We start from the raw sequence: 19706 nt of genomic DNA on the forward strand, positions 1-19706 counted from the left end.
CTTCTTGCAGTCTTAAAAAATGCTTTGTATGACTCTTCAGGTTTCACCCATTGAAAAAGCCTGGAGCCAACCTCTCCGGTGTGCCAATCTTTGCTTGTTAACTTTGCTCACATTATACCTTCTTTCTCTACTCAGGTGTGGGCTTTCCTTGGCAGGAACTGTTCTACTGCCTGTGTCTAAGACAATTCTGATTAGTTGCTAGAAAATACCTTTTAAAATTACTTTTTAACTTAACAAACAAAACCCCCTCAATGATCATTTTCTGAAGGATTTGGTTCTATTGGCAGATTGGAATCTTCCAAAGCACTGGCACTTCTTGGCAAGGTATCACTAGACACTCCCCCTCCCCCCTAATTTAAAAAGGATGCAATTCTTGCATTCTCTTGGCTGCATTTTTCTTTGCTGCAACAGCTGGACCTGAGCGTTTTAGTATCTCGGTTCTTTACCAAAGGTTTCATTTCAGAAATGCTTCTCACGTCTTTCAGCTACTGTTCACTTTAACTCTTTGATTCAGATAGTGTTGTTCTGAAGCTAAAATGCTACTACAATTTTGTATTTAATTTTTTTTGCGTTTTACATATCTCTTAGTCTTTAGTCCTTGTTTATGCCATCATAATTTTAACATCTAAATGTTGCAAATGAGCAGAATATTGGAGAAAAGAAACTGTATGAAGTACAATCTTAATGTAAAAAATAATTGACTATTACAACTTTATTTACTTAGTAAACAAAAAGTTCCTAGCCTAAAATTCAATCTACAGCTCTCAAGTACTGATGACAATCTTAATTTCCTGAAGAAATTCAGTGCTCTGCCTTTCAAATAACCTCTCTCTTCTTCTAAACCTGTGTACTGAAGGAAATTTAGCTACGGTTAACCCCTTGCATACCAATTTCAGATAATGCTCCAAACACCAATAGAGTGATGGGTACCCAAGAGTCCTGTGTCCTTCACTGGTAGCATTGAGTAGGTCTTTCCTGTCCCTAGCTTCTTATAAATGAAGATATGAATAGCATTTGCCTCCTGGAGCTCTAAATTTGGGCTTTGTGCCAGTATATACACAGGACCTGAATTTCTCATTCATTTTCTGAATTAATCCCCATCAAGTGTGGCAAATCGCTGCTCAAGGGCCTGTTTCAGTACAAAATAAGCACATCCCTCTCTGGTTTTGGCCACTTTGAAATCAAGCTTTTGTTGACTGAAGACCCAAATTATATGAAAATCAAATATACGCCATGTATAAGGCAGGCAGGGCTCTAAAATGTAGATTCATTATTGTCTAATTTAGTAATGCTGTTAGAAAATGACTTTGTAATTAATCAGTTTAAAGGACATTCCCACAAGAATGCAATAGAGTTCATGCTCCTTAAAGGACTTAAAGAATTTGAAAACTAACCCTGAACCTACTTTCAGCCACTATTTTAGTTTCTTAAGGAAAAGCAAGGTGGTGGCCCATTAGTATAACCCATGGAACCACACCTGGATCCAAAGTTGCTCTGAATTTTAATGCCCCAGACACAGCCTTATTATATTTATGACTCTGTTGTTCAGATCAATGTTGGTTATAGCTCTGATAGGGTGCATCCTTGGTGCAGCTAATTTATACTGGTGGGAGCGCGGTTGATGGCAAACCAGATTCTGACGTAGTCTTCTCTTTTTGGAAAGACTATTTTCATCATAGCAGTCAAATGGGGGGGAGGTATAGGTGTGTTTGTGGTTCTGTTTTGGCTCTTCCCCCCCCCCCCCCTTTTTTTTCCTGCGACATCATCTTAACGAAGACTCTTACAAAGATGAATAGCTTGCCTCTCCTCAAGTTTGGAGACAGCCCTGATAAAATTGCAGGATTGCAGGGTGGGGAAGACATGACAGAGGATGTGGCCTCAGGTTTCTCGATGCGCCACTGTAATCACTGGGCCTCTATATCTCACAGAACAGGATGAGTTGTTCTTCACTACTTGCAGGCTTAGACCTTGAACCTCTGAAGAGTTGTCCACATGCTTTATTCTGTCTCTTGAGAAAAGCCGTGAGGAAGTCTGCGTTGTTTCCAAACACCGTGTCTGCTGCCGGTACCGGGGTACCGGCTACTGCTCCTGCAGCTGGAGCTCCAACAGAGCCACAACTGAAGCAGAAGCCTAAAGCCCCGTGCGGGGCTGGGCTTGCCCGGGGCAGGCTGTGGCTCCCTCCTTTCTCTGCTCCGCCAACCGGTCCCCCGGGTTTTTGTTCCCCGATCGCGGCGGGGCGGGAGGCAGGAATAATGACCCCGGGGAGCGACTCTTGGGGAGTGGTGGGGGAGATGCATTTTCGCCTGCCGCGGAGAGGAGATGCTGTTGGGGACAGAGACCGAGAGCCGGGGGGGGGGCGGGGCAGGGCGGTGCGGGGGGAGCGAGGGCGGCGGCTGCCGGGTCCCAGCTCTCGCCTTCCGCCGGGGGCTGGGGCCGCTACCGCCGAGGAGACGGCGCTCCCGGAGACGGCGAGCGGCTCTTCCCACCCCTTCCCGTGCAGAGAGCGGCGCGATCGCCCAAACTCCTGGGAGGGGAGACAGCCCCCGCCGCCGTCTCCTCCTCCTTCTCCTCCTCCTCCTTCTCCTCCTCCCCGCTGCAAACCCCAAATAAAAGGGGCGGGGGGCGGCAGGATGCGCCGCTCGGCGGGGAGGTCGGCGCCGCCGCCGCCGGCCGCCTGATGCTGCCGCAGTTCGCCATTGCCGGGCACGGCTTAGAGCCGAGCGGAGGGAGGCGAGGGGCAGAGGAGCAGCAGCCCCCCCTGCCCGGCCGCCCCCGGGGGCCGCGGCCGCCGTCGCCCCCGATGCCCGGCCGCCGCCGGCGAGGGGCCCCGGGGGCCCGCTCCTGTCTCCTCTGGCTCTTTGTGTTGCTGAAGGTAAGTGCCGGGGAAAGGGAGGGATGCGGCTCCCCCCCACCCCGTGGGTACCGAGCCCCCTCCCTGCCGCCTTTGTGTTCCTTCCCGGCGGGACCGCGGCGGCCGGGCACGGGCAGGTGGCTGCGCCCGCTCCGCCTCTCCCGCGGGGCGGCGGAGGCAGGGTCTCAACCCCGGCTGTCCCCGCTTTGTGCTCCCGCGGGCAGCCGCACAGGATTTGCGTGTCGATTTGGAGCGGGGGGAGCGGTGCCGCCCCGTGAGGCGCGATCCGACGGGCGGGCAGCCCGCTCCGCCGCGCCCCGGGGCGAGATGCCCACCCGCTCCCGTATCCCCTCCGAAAGTGCCACAGCCCGGGGGAGCTGCGGAGGCGCTTCCTCCCGTCCTCCGCCTCCTCCAAAGTTACCCGGTGCCCAGCGGGGGTGCCGAGAGAAGGGGTACTGTGGCGTTTTGGGGGTGTCCTCGCCCCGCGGGGCCGGGCCGTGTCGGGGGCGCCGCGCTGTCCTTCAGCACCGCCCGGCCCGGCTGCGGCGCTGGCTCCGGGGAAGCACACCCCGCCGCGACGTGTTCCCCCATTAAACGTCTCTTATCTTTCATGCATCCCCCCCTTTCCGCAAGAGAACCGTTATGAAAAGGGAGTTAACAAAGGGGCGGGTGGTACATCGCGTCTGTTTTATCGTGGCAGAATTTAACATTGCTTTCTGATCAGCGCCGTGCTATGTTCAGGCTCAGCCTATCTTCTTGGCAGATTAATTTTTCAAAGTTCTGCTTAATACTGCAAGCTTGGTTTCACATGACATTTTTTATCTTTACGCTTTCGCTCCTTTAATGGTTGCTCGAGCATATTTAATATGGCTCATGTAACTTCTAAAACAAAATGTATGTATCGTCTAGGCTAATACCACTGACTATAAATGTCATTGCCCTAAAGTACAGTGTTCAGCACTGCTAAAAACTTTGTTGTATATTTGTCAGTCACTGTTAAAGGAGAGCTCCACAACTAAGGACCTGACCTTTCAGAGTCTCATAAATGTAAATGTTCTATGGAAATGAGCAGGACTCCCTGTGTGAATAAGAGTTTGCAGGATCATGTCCTAGAACAGCAGTGGTGTCACTTCTAAAATCGACATTGCATTGACAGAACTATTTAAAGGGAAGCTTTCACAGCATCTGTTCACATATAGTAGTCAACTGTCAGCTGTCTCATTTTCATAACTGCTGAAACATACATTTATGCAAGATAAAATGTTAATATACAGACAAAATTTTGCTTCCTGGAATTTGATAATTTTTTAAAAAAATATATTTTTAAGAAAGTAAGACTGTGGATGTTATGGCCCAGCAGAAAGATGAAGGTTCTAGTTTGTTTCTTAATACAGAAGTGCCCACAGTTTTAAGTAGCTGTTTTGTTCTACAATCAGAGTTCATATTGCTCTGAATCCTGGCTTTTTAAAAAACTTAAGGTCTTTTGGTGGTGGGATTTTTTTATTTTTATTAGCACTACTGTGACAAAAATTACTGTGGTAAAGCAAGACAGGAAATAGGTAGTTTAAATTTTCAAAATACTATACTTGTAAAATAAATAATAAATATTAAGAAATTTGGTAAGGTTTGAGGGTAGCCAAGGCCTCAGATTTTCATTCTGTTGGAAAGTAACCATCATTTCTGAGCCAGATAAAACTCAGGCAAACCCAGGACTGGAATAACAAAGCTGTTGAGCATTAGCAGACTTCTGTAGCGTAAGAGATGGTAAAGCTGTAGCTCGAGATAGAGGTGCATCAGTAACACCATGTGTAACAGGATTATGAGTTTGGTTGGTTAGCAAGTCTACTGTAATTATTTATCTTGTACATTATTATTAGACACTACAATAGGAGGAGAACTGAGACTTCAGAGGATGTTCAAAGTAAACGTGGTTACAGGAAAGAAGTTGGGGAAGCAAGAGCAGTGCTTGTTTCGGAACACTGGAATAGGACCATTTTCCTGAGCCTGAAATTCACTGAGTTTTCTTTAATGTCTGCATATTTTTTGCATTGACAAATAATTGAAAACAACTAATTTCAAAACAAGGCATTTCCCTAGTTTTGCGCTGTTGAGTTCTGCTAGCTTGTTGAAGCAATACTAAAATTATCTAGCCTCAAGTTATTAAATTGATGTTTCACCTAGAAGTTAATCTCATTGAGAAAGCAGAGGCATTGAACTGATGAATCTGAAGGCAGGCAAACCTGATGTCTGTGTACTTGCTGTTTCAGCGATAGCAGCCCAAATGTCACTTGCTAAGCTCTATCTGCTTGATGTGGCCTTGATGCCCATCTGGCAATTTGCAAAATCATCAGCAGACTTTGCACAGTGATAAAACTGCTCAAAGCACATCTTCTCTTCCAATTGTCATATTTCATGGTGTAAAGTAATAGTGCTAAACTGTTCCAACTCCTGACGTTGTCCGAGGTTGCAGGTATGGTCAGTGACAAAAGGAGATCAAACAGGGATATTGCCCACTGCCTGTTACATGCCTGATATTGTTGCCCGTGGGCTAATAATACTTAGTTCCTTCTTTCACAGTATGATGTGAATGCACTGTGCTCCAGGGTAATACCATAATCTTTTTTGGAAATGGAGCAATGTGATCTTGAACCTTTATCATTCTCTTTCTTCACTGGTTTTCTTATGTGATGGGTGGTTTAGAACCTAGCAGAAGAAAGGTGTTGCGTGCGATCTCAGGTATTAACAGGGATTTATAGTACTTGGGAGAGGAATAGGGTTGTGTCTTGCTTCAACGAAAAGCCTCCAACCATTCTGCTGTAGGAATCTCTTAATATATTGCCATTGGGTCTGCATTCCCCGGTGTTTTAGTCTCTGAATGGCTGAAAGGCATAGTCCTTAGCAGCTTGCTCTGTAATTTGTCTCATTTTGGTGTGGCAAAGCCATGGCTGATCACAGCTGAAAGGAAAAGCTGTACTTCAGCTAAATAAAGAACAGTAAAAAGTAGACACGTATCCTGATGCCCAGTGACTGATGTTATCTTTGCCATCTTTTCTAACTGCAATCCAGCAACCTTCCCTTAGTCATGTCTACACCGAGCTTCCACCAGTTGAAGTTCTGCCTTGGATTATGTGATCAATATGTCAGATGTCCCATGATGACAGTGGCTTGCACCTGTGTGATTTTATGTTTCCTTGCTGTATTATTTGTGTGGGACAAGGTAGAGCTTAAGTAGAGGACAAATGCATCTTAAACATGCCAAACCTGATACTGGGACATCATTTACAATCTGTTACACATCCAAGAGGGTCTGACCAATGCTCTCAGTAGGAAAACAGTGAGAAAACAGGTGGTCACAGTAGTTCCATGTATGGACTAAATAGGAGGGGTGACACTCTTCAGGAAAATTGTTTACAGATACAAATAAAATGTACATCTCTTATTTCAAGGAGACTGAGGTCTTTGTATATCAGTCTTATATATGCTTGTCAGGCTCTGCATATAAAGCAGCAACACCCTCTTTCTTTCTCTTAGCAAGGACAACTTTTTATGTCTAGCAGGGTAGACTTTTGTCCACTACTACATCAGTTTATGGAGTTTGGTATCATAGTGAAGTCTAAAATCAGGTTTACATGGACTAAGGCATTCAAAGGGACTTGGATTCTGTAAGACTTTACTCAGCGCAACTTTACCCAACAAAGGAAATGTTTCTATTGGTCTAATTTTCAAGAATATCTGCATCTAATGTTGTTAATTTGAAGCAAAACCATACCGTCAGGACACTGCCTCTTTCTGTGGAAGAAACCTTTTTAAGAGAAAGGCTGATTTCACAGCTGGGAGCCCCAGTGCTTCACCATGGTTTCCTCCTGACTGGAAAAGAAATGGACACTTAATGTGAATTTTGGTACAGAGTCCTTTTAGCATCTCTTCTCTAAGACATGTTGGCTGAAGCTCTTATTGAGAAAACAAGTTTGTGGTGGTTGTTTTGGTTTTTTTTCCCCTTCTTCCTCATGACCATGTCCTACTAGTATCAAAATTTAAAAAAAAAAAAAACAAAACAACCCAAAATAACCCTACCTTACCAGTTCATTTTTGTTTTCAAAACTAGCGTAAGATTTCCTCATGATGGGACAGATTCAGAGGCGCTACTGAGGTAGAACAGTCTGAACTTTTCTGCCTACCACTAGTCTAAGGCTATCCAGGCCATATGGGAGAGAAAATCATCCTCTCAACAAAAGCACACACTTTTCTTTTTTTAAAAAAAAAACTTCATTATGAATGGTCATCCTTAGCTTAAAACTTCTACAAGTCATGTTCTCTGATTGCATTATTTTCATGGATTATTTCTAGCCCAGATTGACTCTAGAGCACAAAGCAAGTGAAGAGGATGTTTGGATGCCAACTCATGTCTACAGAACTGTAGTATGCACTTACAAAATCCTCTCTGCCAGTGGAATAAGAGTCTGCTATTATTCTTTGGCAAATTTCTGATTTCATTGTGGTGAAATGATAGCGGACCATCAAGAAAAGATCTTTCATCTCTGCAGGAGTTATGAGCCCCGGACTCGAATTGCACGAGGTCGATAAGGCAATTCCTAGGTTGCATCACCTCAGTCAGAAGCTGCATTCGGGGGTGATGCCTTATTCAGGTTAAGACAGGGACTACGCTGAATGAAGACTTACCTGGGATTATCCCATGGCAATTCATTAAAGTGCTCACAGACTGAACAGCATTAATGTGCTGACTGAACTTGAGAAGCCCACTAATCTGTGCATTTCTGATGTCACCACACAGAGCAATCCAGGCAGATCATGAAATGACCTTACAGTGCTTCAGAATAAATGTTAAATTGAACAAAGTCTTGTCTAAATCCATCTTGAGACTTACTTTAGTAGACACTCTCAGCTCTGGAGAAGAGACTTTTTTTTAATTTAGGCATATAGGTCAGGACATTGAATATAAAAAAAACCCAAACAACAATGCTTTTTGCTGAACAACTTAAAAGACTCATAGTTAACTTTGATCTTAAGTGTTCTTTAAAATTATTTGCTTTTTCCGCTGGAGAAGTATGTATCACTTTTATCATCCTGAGCACTCTTCTAGTAAATTAATGATTACATTTTCATTACTCAAGATTTTAAAGGTTCTGTTCCTGTAGCAAAATGTAATTGGTTGCAATATAAAGAAAAAAATCAAACTTTGATAAACATTAAAAATGTTTTAAAATGAAAATATTTACACAGTTTAGTACGCAAGTCTGCTGAGAAAGTGAAGAGAATGGCTTATTAAACATGTTATGCACTCCAAAGTCGTCATAACTTTTTTATTAAGCTTCCATCAATGTATAGTTGAAACGAAAAAAATCTTTGAAAGAAAAGTGGCAACGCATACTAGCTGCCATGTGCGCAATGTGTAGCAGATGAATAGAGAACGGGAGATACTTGAAACAGAAAGGTTACCTTTTCATAGCACTGTGTAGTGTTGAATGAATACAGCCGGTGAAGGGAGCAACTCCTAAGGAAGAAGTCTGCTGTCTTTATGGTAAGCCAGACATGATGCATTTCATTTCTGGAACTCCTTCATTTAAAAGCCACTGTAATTTCCTAGCATAAGAACGAAGGAGTTCCAGAAATAAAATGATATGCATCATGTCTGGCTCACCATAAAGATAGCACATTGTACCAGAGCAAAAGTAGTATGTGTTGCGCTCAAATTACTATGGTTATCTCTGCATATTCTCTTCTGTTATATTTAGAGAAGAAATACTTTACAGTTAGCATTGGTGATGGGAAAGTTGGTGACACAGCTGATAGTAACAGGGAAGAGAGCTATCAGGAGATATGTTTTTAGGGGAATTAATATACTCAGCTTTCAGTATGCTGGTCTTGAGGTGGCAGCATGGACATGAGAAGAGAATGTGCGGGGTAGGTACTGTGGGTAGAAAACGTAATATTGGGGATGGAAGAATTCTAGCGGGACCTTTAAGCACAGGGATTGAGCACTTCAGAGGAGCTGAAGGGAGATAACAGAAGTCAACAACTCTGCTATTTATTCTATGTCAGAGATTTAACATGAGGTAGCTGTTTGGTAGATATGAACCTCTTGGAGGATAAAAATACTAAATGCCTTTTTAGGTACTTTGGGGGAAAACATAATGTTGTCTGTCAATCTAACAGTTGTGATTCTGAAACGATTGGGCCTCAGTGCTCTTTAGGAGTTTGAGACATTGGTCTTCTAGTCATGTCAGAAGGATTTGAACAACTGTGGCTCCTTTGTGTGCTATAAACCTGTAGGTCCCCAATTTAGTTATGTTGACTTCTGAGTATATAATGCAAAAGCCAAGTCTTTGGGATGAGAGAGGTAGGTCCCAGTCAGAAAGCTGTCAATCAGATCAGCAACTTCTTCAATTTTAAGAACTTTCAATAATTTCCTTTATATATCCCTAGAATCAACCAAGAAGGGGCTGTTCTTGAAGGCTGAGAGGAGTCCCCGGAGCAGACTGTCCCAATTGCCTTGTTACCTTTGTGTAATCTGCTGTTTGACACGTGTCTGTTATTTGCACCGCAGCTTTTCAGGAACATTTCCTCCTTGTTCACATGGAATTTATTTTAATGTGGAAGTCATTTTAAAATGAAAAACCTTTACACCTCATTGACCTATCGAAAGAGAAAGAAGGGTCTAGTTCTTCTTCCACTTACAAACAGCAAAAAAAAAAAATTAAACTTGACTAAGGAAAAAACAAACTAAAAAGACCCCCAACACCCTACTAAAATATGGTGAAGAACAGTAGAGAGAATTGGTGGAAAAAAAAAAATCTGCAGAAAGAATGCTAATTAGTGTTTTCCCAAAGCACTGCAAGGCATATTTAAGAAAAAAAAAGAACGTTTTCCAACAGCAATGAAATTAATTAATTTATTTATTATTTGCCTAATGCTGCTGTGCCTAGCTTTGTTCTGTATGCAAAATATCTACAGACTCTGCCTGAAGTCTGCAAGATAGACACATCAAAATAAGGGTGCTCTAGATAACTGAGAAATTATTATCATATATGCCAGTTGCTGGTATTCTCCGAAGGGTGGTATACACTTTCCAAACAGAAATAAGTCACGATTGCTTCCCCGGGGAACTGAGCAGAGGGCATTTTGTTGTTGTTGTTTGCTGCTTTTGTTTTTATTCGGTATTGATTTCTACAGGATGTTGCTCATCAGAGCTTCTGGACATTTACATCAGTTTAAAACATCAAAAAATAATTAATAATCAATGTGACTTTAATCCCTTCAAAGAGAACCCATTAACCTACAAAAAATGCTCTAGCTCACAATAGTTTCATGAAAGTAACTGTAAGCAGGGCAAGAGATGAAAGAGGGAAACATCACTCAGACTTTTTTTTTTTTTGAGAGAACTTTCATTCAAAACAGGGAACATAGCTAATATTTTATTGCAGTCTCCTTACTGTAAATCAGGAGGTTTATTTTTTTAAATAATTTTCTTTCTCTAACTTGGCTGCCTCTGCCTAATCTTGCACTGATATTATCTTGAGTCATCAGTGTCTGCTTCTGAGGAAAAGATTATGATGTCACAAAATCAATATCAGAGGACCCTATACTGTAATCCCTTTTCAGGGAAGTCCATTAAATCAATGCCTTTCCTTCTGTGAGTAATGACTGTAGAATCAAGCCCTCTAATTTCACCATGTGAAGAAATAAACAGATGGGATGGGATTTTACATAACTAACTAGCAGTTATTAAATACAACAAGGGAAATTATGACATTTTCTGAAAGATAAATGAATACTTAGTGAATGCTTAAGTGTGTTTCAAAATGATCTCTGGTATAAAATTACTTCTCAGTGGGTTACAAAATAATATGTTGAACAAACCCCGCTTTTTTATTTTTAAATCTTTTTTGAAAACTAACTCAAGACTCCATAGGCTCCAAAGCCCCATCAGGTTTCCTCAGCAGCATTGTGGGAAAGCATGAAAACCACAGGGTGGTAACACTATGTGATGTCACCAGCATTTAACTGAAACAGAGACACTCCATGAATATGGATGATAATTTTATGATCTCACCTGTTGTTCGTGTGCAACACTGACCTCTGTTAGCTGGAACCAGAACTGCCAGGTTGCCTCTAATTCTTAGGATGCTGGGAGCTATCAGAGAGTCTACTGTGCTTCTGGGAATGGGTCCAAAGGAAGTCAATAGAAGTCTTTATGTTGCTTTAAAAGGGCTTTGGATCAAGCTGTAGCGGGAAGACCTGCGATCTCAGCCGGGCGATGCTGTGAAGTCTGACGTGCAGCACAGAGCTACGTGACATGCCAGTGACCTTGGGCTCACTGCAGTGTCGGTAGCGCAAACTGGAGGCCACAGGATGGTTTTGATTTTTTTGGAATCTGAGAGTCCGATAGCTTAAAGAAACTCCCCATCAGAAAAAAATTTGAGCAACCTTCTTGCTTAGGCAGTAGCTGTATTGGCAAGAATTAGCGTGTTGTAATCCGCTGCTGGAGCCAGTGTCACAGGAGCACACTTGAATGCTTCTGCTTTTACAAGAGGAGATTCTTTGCGGGAAACTTATGTAACTAGTGCTAAGCAAAAAAATAGGGTGGTTTTCTCTAGGCAGAGCCATTAGTCTCCTCTTTATCTTCCTCTGCGTATTTCAGGGACTGTTCAAATAAGAGTTCAGATTTATGTACGTTTCAACCTATAGGCACTTTTGCTGGCATTAACAGCATTAACACAGGTACCTGGATGGAGGGAAACCAAATTCTGCATCAGTACCAGGTACGTACTTTATATATATGAATCTGAAGACTACGTCTGGTCCCTGCTTCTTTAATAGACTAGCGGAGTCAAAAGCGATACCAAAACCCAATGACAATCTTTGACAATCTTTGAATTTCAGAACATAAACTCTTATCCTGCTCTGCTCAGGTGTGATCTGATATTTCCCAGGCTCTTTCACTTACACACTTCCAGTTAACTACAGAACAGTAGACTTTCAAGTCTGATCACACAAATGGAAATACCAGTACAAAATACATTCACATGCTTATCTGAAATGCAGAAAGGAACCAGAATTTGAAAAGTAATTTAAGATAAGTATCTGGAAAATAATTTTTCTCTAAAGGGCAAATGCACAGCCAAATTAAGAGTTGGCAACGAGTCCAAGTTATATATTGATTAGTAGGGCTGTTCTTGCTTGGACGAGCTCATGGTGGGGTCAAATCCTCTGAATTCCTTCTATGAAGAAGAAAAAACTGGCTGTGTTCTTAGGTGTATACACAGAGCCATTGTGAAGATGAACTGAGCTCTGTCTGTTTCTGCATGGATATAGTTTGGTTTAAAATGTGAGAATTAGAGTGAATGGTCAAAAGAAGTTAACAATAGCAGCAAGTAAAAAAAAAAAAAGTGAGTTTTGGCCCTTTGACTACAGTGCTTTGCAACAGCTTTAAATACGGTCTGTATCCATACCTGCTGCCTATTGTAAATATTCTTTAAAAAAAGATATTTAGTTTTTCCTTTTAATATTTTGTCATCAATGACCTGAACCTTGCAGGAGCCTTTTTGCAAAGCAGCATGTCAGAGATCAGTTGGCTGTGGCAGATATGCTTGATGCTGGGACAAAGGGGGGTTTATGTGGTGGCGTAACAGCCTAGCTATCAAATGCTGCTTTTTCCAGGTAGGCATTACTACACCAGGTGATGGACAGTAGCAAGTCAGGTTGTCAGTAAGTGTCCAGGCAGAGGAAACAAATTCGGAAATGTCTGTTATGTGGTACATGAGCATTTGACTTGGAGCAGAGCCAGAATGCCTTCCTTATGGCCTCCCCAGAAGGACTGGCATGAGTGGAATAATTGCAGGTGACATTTCATAGAATCATATAAAATCATAGAATGGTTTGGGTTAGAAGGGACCTCAAAGATCATCTGGTTCCAACCCCCCCGCCGTGGGCAGGGATGCCCTCCACTAGACCAGGTTGCTGAAAGCCCCATCCAACCTGGCCTTGATTTCATACACAACTAAAATGTGGTTGTGAACATTATAAGGTTAGGAGATAAAATGGAAGAGAAAGAGAAGCATTTTGGAGCATGCCAGAGCATATCTTGCAGGCTTTGTCTATTCCAGTTATGCACATAGTCATTTATTCATCCCTTTTCTTTCTGTAGCTAACCTTTAATAAAGACATGGCCTGTTTAGAGATTGGCTTTTAGTAATGGTGCCTTGTCATAGTTGTACAGGATCAACTGTTCATTGTCAATATGTACAGTGGGGGAAATTCATCTACTGATTAGGGTATTTTTATTTTTACCTGAAAGATTTATTTCTTTTACTTTTTTTCTGGAGGTAGGGATCTGTTGCTCTTATGAATGTTGGTTGTATGATTAAAGCATGTGAGAGCTAGTGGATACCTGAATTAGCATTAGTTTTAACGGGAAGAATCAATCTTGCCATTGATATGTTTAGAATAATGTGATTTGGTTTTCTAAGCTGATAGTTTGCCATCTCTACATTTGTCTGCTGTTCCGTAAGGTGTATGTGTCTCATATGGTGCTTAGAAAAAAAGGGTCAAATTTTCTCATGCTTATTTCCCAGTCTAATAACTTTTTGAGTTGAGGTACAACAGCGTAGCACAACTGGGCTCACAGCAAGCAGTCTTGTCTGGAGTGAGGAAAGCCGGGGGCTGCTGCATTGGACTGCCTGTAGATGCAGCAATAAGGCTGCAAGTTGAAAGGAAGGAATGATTCTCTTCAAAAATGGTGAGGCAAAAGTCACAACTGTGTTATAAGCTGGATGTGGTCCGGCTGGGTATCACCGGGCAGCTTTGTGTTTTGCTGCCTGCTTTTTTGGACTATCATAGGTATCTTCTCATTTATCCTTCTAGCTGGCTTTAGGCTGACAGTAATGGTTATATTCCTTGCTCCACCGAGCAGCTGGGAGGGTGTAGAGGGTACGCTGCCTAACTGTGGCACGTGGGGAAAGGGAGGAGCAAGACACTGCGATGGAGCAGTTGAGAAAGCAAGAGATTCAGAGTCGTCCCTTGGTTGTCAACAAAATGGCAAATCCTGTAGTATAGAGCAGTGAGTCTGTGCATCTCTGAGGAGGCAGGGAGATGTGTAACTGGTTAGAGTCATAGAGTAATTTAGGCTGGAAGGGGTGCCTGGAGACCATCTGGTCTGAACCTTGGCTCAAAGCAGGGCCAAGTAGGTCAGGGGCTCAGGGCCGTGTCCGGATGAGTTTTGAGTATCTGTGAGGATGGAGATTCCACCACCTCTCTGGACAACCTCTTAGGCCCCTGCAGGAAAGGAATGATGGCCAATTAAACCTTTTTAAAAATCATGAATTGGGACTCAAAAGAGCATGAAACTGTCTTATAAACCTGACTGGTTTTTACTTAATTTAATGTTAAAAAAATAATTCTTGGCTATCTTTCTTTGTAGAATTTAAAAATCTGTGTTACAGTCACAAGCTTTTTGCTGAAGTCTGCTGGTTTTCTTGCATTCACCAGCTCCTTGGAGCTTGAGCTTTAAATATAACATCAAGGATAAAATTCTTAGAGCTGCCATTGTTAGAATGTGCCTTAATTATCACTTAAACTTTCTGCAGAGTCAGGCAGGTATCTGCCATCGCTGCACATTCATTTCACAGGTTCACATTTCTCAAGAAGGCTTTTTGATTGAGATTTTTTTTTTTCTCTTTTTCCTCTTCTGACTTATTCTTCTGGGAGGAGAACCATGTCTTCATATATTTTACAAGCTTAGTTCTTAGGCACGCAGGAAACCATTAAAGCTTGACTGCAGGGGTATTTGTGAGCGATGTGAATTAAAGGCTGTTGGGGCAGGGTTGGCCTCTGTCCTGGCTGACTTAGTGCTGGAGCAGAGGAATCAGTCATCACTGCGTCCAGTTAGAGAAACTTGTAAAAATCAAGGTGGAAAAATACATATCTCAAGGGAATATGTGGAATCCTTTCTGGAAATTTCCCTTACGCTTTCTGTATTGATAACTGAACCACTGCTCCTAAAATCAATAGAAGATTACAGGCACTCGATACACTTAATGAGCTCCAAAGGAACAGTTAGTTTGGACTGTGATTACAGCTTCTGCTGCCTGACTCCGCTTTGTACTTGCGTTTTATTACTAATGATTTATAATGTTGGAGGGGAGGATGAATTTGGTGATTCATTAGTTTTTTCATGGATTTTGCCATGAAAATATGTTAGCTCATACTTTCAGATGTTTACCTGGCCATGCTAGAATGCAGTTTTATTTTTTTAACTACAGGATACAGAATAATAAAAAATATCCCCACCAAACAAAAAACCCCAAACACAAACAAACTCCCTGCCCCCCCCCCCCCCCCCCCAAGTTTAAAAAAACCGCAAGATGGTGTTTGTTCTATGGCCCTTACTTCTTCCAGTTCTGTTCTGTTAATCCTGATTTCCAACCAGTATCACCATAAAAGAACCTTCTGCTTATAGCTTTAAAAAGTCATATCTTCCAGTGGATAACACAAAAGCATTTTTACAGTTAAAATAAACCCAAACACACAAACCCAAACCCCTCATAATGTCATCTGTTAGAGAAGCAAAATGATGCTTTTTCCCTGTAGACCCTACAATGCCAGATTTAATTTATTTTGGGAAGAAAGAAAGACTATTCTGCAGAATGTGCTTAACACTTGTGAAGTGAAAGGTGTCAGCAGAGAGTGTGAAGATATCCTGGAGAACAGAGCTTACACAGAACGAGCTGAGTTTATAGAAAAAATTAAAAACCTCTGCACCTCTTTATATATAGCATAAAAGAAATGGATAGAAGGGATTTTGAGATGTCATGCATGGCCTAGGGCGGATCAACTGTGCTCAGGCTGTGGGTTCAGAAAGTTCGGTTCTCTAATCCCAGCTCTGTTCAAAGCGAGGTTGAGCTGTGCCGAACTCTCTGGCCTCCCCTGCGCAGGGAGGGTGATGTGAAGGAAGAGACCTTGAGGTCTGCTTCACGTGCTGCTGTGCCCAGCAGAGCTCCCAGCTCCCAGGCACGTGGGGAAGGGCTCCAGGCTGAAACGGCTCTGCCACAGAGCCCCTTGCCTGCAACGCAATTTAAATGTGTGATTTCAGTTGATATTAATACTTTGAAGGCTTGTAGATCATTAAAACAGGGATTGTCTACAGTTGCATGTCGTATGCGTACAGGAGTTTCACGTATACTCTGGTTTTCCACAGTCTGTTGTTTCTTTGTGTCTTTTACACGTTTAAAGAAAAAAGTCTAGTGGTGTCAGATGATGTCTGGGATCGATCCTTTATGGTTTTGTCCAGAAACGCTACCCTCTATTTCTACAATACTGTGTGATGGATGGCTGGTAATTGCTGGATACCCACTGTGAATTTTTGCAATCATAATGAAAAGCCTTTTTGCATTAGGAGATGAGCCCCAACCTGAATGAGGGGAAGCAGATGGACTGCGGAGATGTCCGCATCCTGCACCCGGGAATGTGTGTGCTACGTTAAGAAGGCTAATAGAGGGGAAGGGGAGTGTCCCCTTCTGCCCCGTGATAAATCCATCTCTCTGCTGTCAGAAATGGCTGTAGAATGGGAGCTCTGGGATTTTTCTCTACTGAAATAATCTAGTCTCATTTATCTCTTTTCTTCTTTGTATATTGGCATATTCCTTCTCTGCAAGTACTTATCCAAAGGCTTTACTTGGAGTATCGGACTAAAGGTCATACCCATTTTTTTTTTTTCTTTTTCTCTCTCCTTTTTTTTTTTAGTTCTAGTCCCTCTGTTTCTAAAGATGTCAAGTTAAATAACTGATGATTTCTTCTGATGCCAGCAGGCCTTCACAATATGCATGTTAGGGTTTAGTGTATTTTTCTTTTCTGCATCTCAGTGTTTTCAATTTGTATGCAGAGCCATCCTCTTACCATGAACTCCTATGCCCAGAGCTGAGGATTATGTTCTTATCCAACATATGTACTCAGCCTGAAATGCTAAATCGCTGCTACTGGAGAAATGGAAAGATGTTATGGTTAAAGGAGCTATGTCAAAGTAACCAGTCAGACCAAACTATAAATAATTTCTGGTGAGAGGCAAGAAAGATACTCCCTGAATGTTTGCGTCCCCTGATCAGTACTAACTCATAAATTTAAATATTGCTATTCTCACTGTGAGGGATTCAACAAATAAGTTTGCAATGAAAAAAAAAAATACTCAATTTTGTGACAGTGATGGAGGAGTCTCTGTGGATGTTGTTTTCTACAGAAGCGGTCAGATTTTGGTAGCCTATAGCATGGGCACTGTGGAAACAGAGGGTGACAGTCGTATAGTGGGGCCTGGGTTGTTCCCCCACCCCTTTAGCCAGCCCGGTCTCACTGGGAGACCAGAAGCAGTTCCCATAGGACTTGACCTGCTGGTGTCCCTGTCCCATCCTGACCCTATCACAACAATTGAGGTAGGAGGAGAAGAGAGGGTAGAACAACTCACCTGGCTTTGTAGCTCCCCCCACTACGTGTCAGGAGATGCCTGCTGATGTTGGGTGTCAGCATGTACAGCTGCAGCACCAGAGTGGCTTTGTGGTGGTGGCAGGGACCTGCCCAGGTGTTGGGGAGGATCCAGGTGCTCTTACAGCCCAGCCTTGCCTGCCTGTGAGTCACACGGGACGGCTCATGGAGGCCGGCTTGCCGTGCTAATGATGGTCCTCTGGCCCTGCAGCCCTGTGCTGAAGAGTGCTCTATCTTCCCATTTGCAGAGAAAGGCAGCTTTGCTGGCTGAAGAGAAGAAAGCAGCACCATGCTTTCAGCTGGTTCTTTCCCTTTGCAGTCATTTGTATCCTGAAAGGGAGGAAGCAGAAACTGTGTCCTCTTCCACTGAGCAACTGGACTGTGCTAGTGCATCCCTCTCTGATACGTTAACTGGTACCAGCCACGCAGGGATTGCTGTGGTACCTCAGCTCAGATGTTTTCTGAGGGCTTATGTTACTGTTCACATTATCACATGGTCATAACAGAGTGCTGACTGGTACCTAAAATGCTGGTGGCGAGCTTATCCATGGATAAGCTGCAGGCTAATCTGGTTTTCAGTTTGTGAAACTGAGGCTCAGTACTTGAGGGGGAGAGGAGGAGCACATCTGAGGCAGCATCTTGTTGGAGAGTTGAAAGAATTTACTAGGAAAATGCAAAGACAAAGAATCTTTTCCTTTTCCCTCATGAATTAAATACAAGATTTTTTTTTTTTTTACAGTAATGGGCAGAGTGTGTGGATGTTTTATTTATTAATGCTATGCAAAAAAATATTGTGGAGGTTCAATATTCTGAAGGTTTGAGAGGCAACATTAATTGTTTGGATTGACTGACAAAAATTATTTTGTAGTTCTTGTTATGACAGAGAAGCCTAAGAAGCTTCCTAGCAAATATTTCAATTGTCCAGAAAGAACGTTTATACAAAATGGGTTTAAGCCCTCTTTAAATAAAAATGGAGGCAGGGACGGTCAGTCAAGGAAAATTCAACAACTTTAACAACTGTTTGCAGGTATTCACAAATAGTTGCAATTGTCTGAGATTTGTATTTTTCCAAGAATAAAACACTAGCCCGTTTCTCACATTTATCCTTTCTAGTGTTTGTTGCCTCGCTATTGTTTCCTTGGCCTCTTTCCTCTCCAGCCCACTTCTTCCCCTTCTGTTTCACCTGTCATCTCCTCCTGCACGGCTCAGCCCTGATTCTCCTCCACCCGCACTTAACCCTGCTCAAGTCCCTTTGGCTCACACCCAGCCTCTAACGCAGCCTCCTCACCTAAACCATGTAACCTCATTTCTCAAGTATTTTGCTTTTCACTTCTATGTGAAGTTGTATTTCTCTGGTAAACATTTTGGATTGCATTTTATAACATTCAAAGAAAAGGCTTTTTTTGCACACACCATTTGTAGCCTTTTAGCCCAGCTCAATAGTTAACTTCCAGTGGAAAGCTAAATAGTCACAAAAAGACTATGATTACATGAAAAGACTATTTTAGTGAAAATAGCTGCTATTCAAATAGAGATCATATTTCTCAGGGAAAAAAAGGGCCAATTACTGTGCTTAGTCACCTACACTGTGAATTCAAATGAACTTCATCTAAAGCAATGGTATTACACTGTGGGTTTTTTGTTTGTTTTTTTTTTAACTGAATGTAACTAAAATCAGCATCAGTCCCTGTGACTTTCAGCTCAGCTGGCTGTAAGTGTACTAGGGTTTCATAACCTTGTGTTGGTCACAGTTCATAGAATCACAAGATGGTTGAGGCTGGAAGGGTCCTCTGGAGGTCATCTGGTCCAACACCCCAGCTGAAGGAGGGCCACCTAGGGCACCCTTGGCTGCGTGCAGACAGCTTTTGAATATCTCTAAGCATGTATCTCCACAACCTCTTTGGGTAACATACCACCACTAGTTGGCCTTATACCACTACCAGCTGGCCCTGGGATACTAGCACAGAATCAACACATAGCAGACCCTTGATATTGATAGCATACTGTAAAATATAAATAGATTGACTTTTTTTTACAAACTAGAAATTATTTTTTTCTTAGAAATTTGTTTGTCTTAAAAATATTGTACTTATATCTTAGAATATCTAAGAATGATGGGGGCTCCAAAGCCTTTGTGAAGAACTTAAAATTTATTTTTATCCCTCCCCACCCCCCCAAAAGCATTTCGTGCAGGTTTGGGTATTTTTTTTGTCTGTCTGAATTACATATATTCCTTCCATTAATCATGCTCCAAGCTTTCTGATAGATAAATTGGTCCTCCTCTACACCAGGACAGGTTGATGGCCCATAAAATAGAGTTTCCAGGACTATTGCTATGGCCATGTGATTTATACCAAGGCCCTCCCTA

The 19706-nt window shown here is 42.5% G+C and overlaps 1 protein-coding gene across 1 annotated transcript in view; it reads left to right on the top strand.

The window, feature by feature from the left end:
• The first annotated feature begins 2437 nt into the window (after positions 1 to 2437).
• The window catches only part of PTPRO (protein tyrosine phosphatase receptor type O), a 154751-nt gene continuing 137482 nt past the window's right edge, over positions 2438 to 19706 (top strand). Inside the window, 3 exon segments of the mRNA XM_075757298.1 lie at positions 2438 to 2776; positions 2778 to 2817; positions 2820 to 2872. Coding sequence (XP_075613413.1) covers positions 2678 to 2776; positions 2778 to 2817; positions 2820 to 2872 — 192 coding nt within the window. The 5' untranslated portion in view covers positions 2438 to 2677.

Source organism: Balearica regulorum, chromosome 1 (genome assembly GCF_011004875.1).
Source record: "Balearica regulorum gibbericeps isolate bBalReg1 chromosome 1, bBalReg1.pri, whole genome shotgun sequence".
In the NCBI taxonomy this organism is placed as follows: Eukaryota; Metazoa; Chordata; class Aves; order Gruiformes; family Gruidae; genus Balearica; species Balearica regulorum.